Here is a 7,682-nt window from a genome sequence, read left to right on the forward strand (position 1 = left end):
TAAAAATATTATTAACGTATTTTAGCTGCATCGTATTCTAAATTTTAAAATTTCGTGTATTTGTGTACCTGTATCGTATTATACCCGTATCCGTAGTCGTATCCGAATTTTATAGATAGCTATAATAATATATAGTCTCTCGTGTCATTAATACCTATATATAGTCCCTCTCTTTGTTGATCTTAATCACAAAACAAGAAGCCACAAACGCACTCACTTAGACGCATGCACTAGCTTAGTGTATAGTGTTCCCCTCCAATAATATATCTTTTTTTTAGGTCCCCTCCAGTAATATATCTCTTTTATTTTTCTTAAGAGCATTAAATATTCTTATATAACAACCTAAAAAGCTAGTGCAAAACACACAAAAAATGATGGCTAGTGAAGGTTGGCCAGAGCCAGTGATTAGAGTCCAAGCCTTAGCTGAAAGTGGCATAAGCTCAATCCCTCAACATTTCATCAAACCAAAATCCCAAAGACCTACCAAAACAAACTCTTTCACTAGCCAAACTTTTCATCATGTTCATGATGAAAACAACAAGAATAACATCAATATTCCAGTCATTGATTTACAACACTTATACGGCGAGGACGAGAAGCTCCGCGAGGAGACGCTAAAGCGCGTCTCGGAGGCGTGTAGAGAATGGGGATTCTTCCAAGTTTTGAACCATGGAGTTAGTCATGACTTGATGAAACGTGCTAGGGAAGTTTGGCGTGAGTTTTTTGAACTACCACTTGAGGTGAAAGAGGAGTATGCTAATTCTCCTACCACTTATGAGGGATATGGAAGTCGTTTGGGAGTGAAAAAAGGTGCCATTTTGGATTGGAGTGACTACTTTTTTCTTCATTACATGCCTTGCTCACTTAGGGACCAAACCAAGTGGCCTTCCCTTCCAACTTCTTTAAGGTACTATATCACCTACCAAGCTTATCTTTTTTTAGCATATTTCACATGTGATTGATTTTCATACAATATTGATGTAAAAAGTTTTATAAGTGGGTAAATTACAACGAACATATGTGCTAAAGTCAAATATTTTCAACAATCTGATAGTTATAATTGATTGATAGTTTATATTCACAACGAACATATGTGTGTTAAAAAGTCTTTAATTAATTATATTTATCCCTTATAATATTTAAGTGAGTTTAACTTAGTTGACAGAACATTGCATAATATATGCAACAATTGGATTTTGCGTTCCAGATACCTTCTTACTTATTCACATTAATAGGTGAATTTTCATCCATTAAACTATTTGATCGGAAAAATAAATTTCTCTTTTATAATATTCATCCATGATTTAATCATGGACAAGATATCCTTCAAAAAAAATCATGGACAAGATATGTCTTTCTTGCTTTCTTTGGTTTCTTCCTCTTGACATGTACTTAAGAAATATAAGAGTTTTAAATACATAAACGGTGGATGGTCCGATAACATAAATCTGATAGTAGCAAATGGCAGAGAAACTCTAGCCAATATTGCATGTGTATATAAAGAGAAAATAGTGTCAGAGAAACAAATTGTCTATATTGTATCAAAACAATGTAAGGTAGTTGGCTTTTCGGTGTAACTCTAGCCAATACTCACACTGTCACGTTGTACACTTGCATGTAAAACGTGATGTATATATTCATCATGTCTAAGTCAGACGTCAACATAAGTGCATGGTCGTAAAATACTATTAAAATAAGCACGTGAAAGGGAAAAAAAAACAAATAAGTGGCTGCGTGGAAATAAAATATCAATAAAAATATGCTGATAAAAAATCATCAAGAAATATTATTCAATTTTTTTTTAACTTGACACATGTGGCAATTTTGTTTTACATTGAGAAGCTGTATTCAACAAATTATGGGCCGTACAACCTTATCACTACCAGCAATATAGTGGTTAAAAACAGTTACAACATAGACTAATTAAAAGTTCAATAATACTTTGTAAAAAAAAAATAGTTAAATAATACATTCATGATCATGACATTGACTAACCACCACAAATATAAACCAAAAACAACGTTAGGTAAAATCAAAGTGGATTAAAATAACGTTCTATGAAACAAATAAAGTGGATAAAATACAAAGTGAATATTACACTTTACATATAATATATCTTCTTTTTTAATTTAAAAAAAAAAGAATAATATAATAAAAATCTACACACGCCAACTTTTTGTTTTCACATAAAGGACTTTCCAACATCTTATTGCTCATAGATCACAAGTTTGTGTTATCAAGCTCGCCATTCACACCAACTTTGACTCAAAAATTAAAACTATTTTATTGGATCTTAATGACTCCCTAAATTCTTGAAAGGATTTAATTTGTATAAACTTTGAACCGTAAATGTTCGTTGTATATGATAATTAAAAATATTTAACTTTAACCATAATTATTTTTAAAGTCATATATATGAATTTTTCATTTATCGACAGTGAAAAATATTTTACAGTGATTGAATATGAAAATCAATATCTTCTTAAAAATGTTATCACTAATCTAAACGGTTTAGAGACATATTAATCTAACAACTGATAGGCTTTGAGTTGTCATATTAATTTAAAGATTGATATGTTATTGAACCTAGCTACAAGATTCTTAGATTGTTCTCTCAGAAAGAAAGAAAAAAAAAAAAAAAAAAAAAGATGGTTAGATTGTGAAAAGTTGATGTGATTTATGTTGTTAGCTGGAAAGAGTTGCAAGGCTGTAAGATCTTGTTGAGGGTTTCACATAAGAAAGGGCTTAGGCTACGGTAGGAGATCTCAATGGGTCTCCTACCGTAGATGACTACATTTTTTTTTTTTTTTTGTTTCTAAATTGCTTGTGAGCCGTTGGATTTGGAAAGAAATTTTCAATGGTATAGATCTTTAAATATGTTGAGCCACTAGCAATGTATATTATAATGTTTAATTTTTGTCTTTAATAAAGTAATTGAATTAGCAATCAATTTACATAAAGGGTATTTATGTCATAGTTGGAAAAATATGAAAATGGCCAGTAAACTATTGGCGTGCATTATATATGTTCCCATCAAAGTTTTATAGTTCATCAATATTTTTGCTCCACAAACTCAAGAAAAGAAAAATAAATATTCAACAAAAATTATAGTATCCTTTTTTTGCATATTGAAGTTTTAGTTGGGGATGTTTATTAAATGGTTAATTAATTTGATGAACGAAGGCATGATTTTGTATTATAGTAGAAATTTTAACGCTAAAGACAATAATAGAAAACTTGGTAATACTCGAATTAAATAGGATTACGGCTAATATATCCCTCTCTATCTCTATATATAATATGAGTTTTTCTATCATGTGCAAATTTGCACATGTTAAGAAGTTTATAATTGAAATTTTGCATTGAAATTTATACATTTTGTAATAAATATATAATTTTTAAATAAATAATTGTTGTTTTTCAATAAAAACACTAACCACTTTTAATTGGTTTAACATGTGCAAACTCATATAATATATCTTAATCTATCAATTTTTTTAATATAAACAATGTTTAATTGTTTATCAACGTTTATTATTATTTTTTTCAAACATAACTCCAATGCCACGGCAGGACACAAAAACACTTATTTGAATACATCATCACGATGAAAGAATGTTCAATGACTAATCAATCTAAAATATCTTCTAAACAATTAATAACGAATGAGAGCTACCAATAATCAAATCATGTGTGATAGCAATTTTTAATCACTAATATTATTTGTTGAATGTTCATAAAAGAAAATAGTAGTGTATTATTTGTTGAATGTTCATAAAAGAAAATAGTATGTCTCCTAATTTAAAAAATAGATGCCAGATAATTTTTAATCACTAATATTATATGTCTAACTCAAACAACACAAGAAAAATACACTACTAATTTAAAATAAAAGAAAACAATTGAATGTTGAAGGTGTACGGTAAGCATTTTGATCTAAGGGTTGGTTGACCTTTATCCAATGGCTCACATTCATTTTTGTAAAAAAAAAAAAAAAAAGAGCATGTCTCCTATGGTAGGAGACCTATTGAGGTCTCCCACCGGAAACGGAGCCATAAGAAAGGATTTGACTTGAAAGTGTGTTTATAGGTGGGAGTCATTTCTCTCCTTACAAGTCAAATTGTATTGATATTATCGATTTATTCAATTTTTGTTGGGCTATCTAATATTCCCTCCGGTCTTATTTATAAGAGACATTTACATCAGTAAAAGTGGATGTATCCGATCCAATTTTTAATCAGATACATTAACTTTTGTTGACCAAAATTTCTCTTATAAATAGGACCGGAGGGAGTAGTATCAAACTATTTGAGTTGCATTTCATATATGTTCATTCTTGTGCGCGCGACAAAGAGCATGTTTGTTATAGCTTTTTCAAGAAAAAAAAATCACTTATTTTAATAAAATAATCACTTTTAAAAGTTTTGCATCCGTTTGTTACAACTTTAAAAAAAATCAGAATCTAATAACAATTTCAAATGAGAAGCTGTTAAGAGCAGCTTTTAAAAATTAGATTTTTTTTAGAGGAGAGACATAATATTGTTTAAAAGATTGAACTAATTTTGTAATAAAAAATCTCTTTTATATAGTTGTATCCAAACAAACTAGGAATGAGATGAGATGAAATGATCTAAAAATAAAAATATTTTTTTGGCTACTTACATTTCTTTTTGATATATTAAAGTTTCTTTTGGTGATAACAGGAATGTGATCAACGAATATGGTGAAGAAGTTGTGAAGTTAGGAGGAAGAGTACTTGAATTATTGTCAATTAATCTTGGCCTTAATGATGATTTCCTTCTAAATGCATTTGGTGGTGAAAATGATCTTGGTGGTTGCTTAAGGGTGAATTTCTATCCAAAGTGTCCTCAACCTGATCTCACTCTTGGTCTCTCCTCTCACTCTGACCCTGGTGGTTTGACCATTCTTCTTCCTGATGATTATGTATCTGGACTTCAAGTACGTAGAGGAGAAGATTGGATCACAGTTAAGCCTGTCCCAAATGCTTTCATCATCAATATTGGTGACCAAATTCAGGTCCTCTATTTATCTATTCTATGATATTAATTCGAAGTTATGAAACACGGATACGAACACAGAACACGACACGGATACCGACATTGTTAATAATTTAAAAAACTCATATAATTTAGTGTGATTATATGTATCGATGTTAGATATGACACATGTCTGACACTGGGATACGCCTAATTTAAGAAGTGTTTGTGCTTCATAGATTTCAAATAATTTAAGTATTTTGGACGTTATTTAAGTTGCTAAGTTGTTATCATGATCACGTTCCTAACTAACAATGTGAAATTTTGGTTTGTTAAATGAGTTTCAATCTTATCCTAAAAAGCTAGATCAAATTATAAGGGTATTGAACCACATATATATACACACACATCCAACAACTAGAAATTTTAACAATGTGAGACTTCAATACAATTTTAATACACGTTGTCATGTTTAGCATGGAGCTAGAAAAAATGTTTTGGTGAACCACCAAAATAAACTGTATTTAGAGTTACTAAAAAATGTGATAGTAAAAATGTAGTGAGACGGATAAGAGGATAAGCTATGAAGTAATTTTCTCTCAAAGTAAAAAATATTTTAATAATTTCTTTTATAAAAAAATTATTTTATTTTGGTCGGGTAGACTGTGGTCCATCCGAACCCTAAATTATTTATTGCACATAATTTAAAAATCAGTTGTTGTTTACCTACTCATCAATGATTTATCTTATCTTTGTAGGTGTTAAGCAATGCAATATACAAAAGCATAGAACACAGAGTAATTGTGAACTCCAACAAAGATAGAGTTTCATTGGCCTTCTTTTATAATCCAAGAAGTGATTTACTAATTCAACCTGCTAAGGAACTTATCACTAAGGATAGGCCAGCACTCTACCCACCAATGACATTTGATGAATATAGACTTTACATTAGGACAAAAGGGCCTTGTGGAAAAGCTCAAGTAGAATCTTTGGTTTCTCAAAAGTGATTTCTATTCATTTTGTCATTAGTTTTCAATTAATGGATCTTGTTTTTCAATTAATTAAGTAAATGTATTTAATTTTGGATTTTATTTAATCATCTAATCCAATATTTTATATCCAAAAATGAATTTACACATGTAATTCTCATACTTCTCCTTTTATGTTGTACTTATCTCAAACTTGGGTTGCCTTTGTCAATTCAAGGTCAAGGAAATGAATAATGATGAGTGGTTGAGTTATTTCATCAATAGTGTGGAACTATGGAAGTAGAGGCCAATTTTATATTTGAGCCTTTCATTAGACTTATATCATGTTATTCATATGAGCTATTTTCTTTAATATATTATTTAAGATTTATCCAATTAATTCACATCTCATGAAAATTGATTGAATAGGATGAGACACATGTGAAACTTTTTAATCTGATCCTTTCAATTTTTATTTAAAAATTGATAAGTGTTCTCACCATTCTCACATAAATTACCAATTCTTACAAAATATGCTCTCAAAGCCCTTTAAATGGATTCGGTCCAATTTCTAACCTAAGCAAATTTATGTATGTTTTACTGAGATGATCCTAGTGATAAAAGATTTTTGCTCTTAAGCAAATGGTTAGATATGAGATCTTTAACTTTTGCAATATTAAAAATTCAATTGGAATGAGAGAATTTATCTAGTATGTCCAACATATTCCACAATAGAGATTAATCTTCACTTAAACCATGATGGAAACTTCTGATTATAACCTGACAATCCATAACTAAATAGGTAATTTAGCCATGTCATAAATTATGAAGGACAGTAAATGACATTTTCCTATAATTAAATGGATTTCATTAAGAATGAACCAACAACAGCGATAGATACACTATGTCCACCTTCTAGTATGTAGAGGGACCATACTATCATATGTTAGGCCGTTGCACAAAAATACCTAACAAACAGCTTTACATGATAAAATAATATCTCTTACGATGAGTGTTATGGATATTCTTTTTCTAACATTCTCCCTAGCACCCACTTTTTTACTGAATAAAATCTATGTGGGTACCATATTTTGAAATAGATCCAATATAAAATGGTAAGATCTATATAAATTTCATCCAATAAAAAATTGTTAAAAAGAGAGTGTTCTTAACATTTCTCAACTTTAATACGATGAGCAACACTTGTTTCCCTTCCTAAATAGTGAGAGCTTTATCTTAATTCTCTCCAAAATAATCAAGAGAATTTTACTGTTTCTCTTCTCTTACTCTAATTATAATTTTTCTTAAAACAAACATATCCTAAAGTCTGTGAATATACAAATATATTAATATATAATCTAAAATATATTTTTTGCAAGTAAATACTCTATTTAGTATTTACCAAAAAAAACAACTCTATCTAGTAATTTTTACAATAAACAAATGAGTTAATAAAAATTGATGTATTTATTTAGTGAATAATGTAGGAAAATTGTTGTTGACACAAATGCAAAGGCTGAGAAACACGAGTAATTTACTCAAATACCTCTCGGCAGTTAACTTTCGAATTCTGAAGAAACCGATTGCAGTTAACTGCCGAGGAAAACTTCGGCAGTTAACTGCCGATAATCTGTTTTAAGAACAGAACAAACATAGGAGTTTCCAAAACTCCATTGTTAGGTTTTTGGTTGTCCTAAGTACGATTTTGAGCAATTTC

At 29.7% G+C, this 7,682-nt stretch overlaps 1 protein-coding gene across 1 annotated transcript; it reads left to right on the forward strand.

Annotated features, from left to right (window-relative positions):
- The first annotated feature begins 189 nt into the window (after positions 1 to 189).
- Positions 190 to 6,136, forward strand: LOC11420410 (probable 2-oxoglutarate-dependent dioxygenase At5g05600). The gene is made up of 3 exons (XM_003604626.4): positions 190 to 907; positions 4,704 to 5,037; positions 5,756 to 6,136. The coding sequence occupies exons 1-3, from the start codon at positions 372 to 374 to the stop codon at positions 6,002 to 6,004; spliced, it is 1,119 nt and encodes a 372-aa protein (XP_003604674.2). The 5' UTR covers positions 190 to 371; the 3' UTR covers positions 6,005 to 6,136.
- Positions 6,137 to 7,682: the final 1,546 nt, after the last annotated feature.

Source organism: Medicago truncatula, chromosome 4 (genome assembly GCF_003473485.1).
Source record: "Medicago truncatula cultivar Jemalong A17 chromosome 4, MtrunA17r5.0-ANR, whole genome shotgun sequence".
In the NCBI taxonomy this organism is placed as follows: Eukaryota; Viridiplantae; Streptophyta; class Magnoliopsida; order Fabales; family Fabaceae; genus Medicago; species Medicago truncatula.

What these genes read in the sequence shown, in the direction of transcription:
- LOC11420410 (XM_003604626.4), top strand. Translation starts at nt 372, where the DNA reads ATGATGGCTAGTGAAGGTTGGCCAGAGCCAGTGATTAGAGTCCAAGCC. An exon ending in TCCCTTCCAACTTCTTTAAG is followed by an intron (nt 908 to 4,703) that starts GTACTATATCAC and finishes TGGTGATAACAG; the next exon opens with GAATGTGATCAACGAATATG. An exon ending in ATATTGGTGACCAAATTCAG is followed by an intron (nt 5,038 to 5,755) that starts GTCCTCTATTTA and finishes TTATCTTTGTAG; the next exon opens with GTGTTAAGCAATGCAATATA.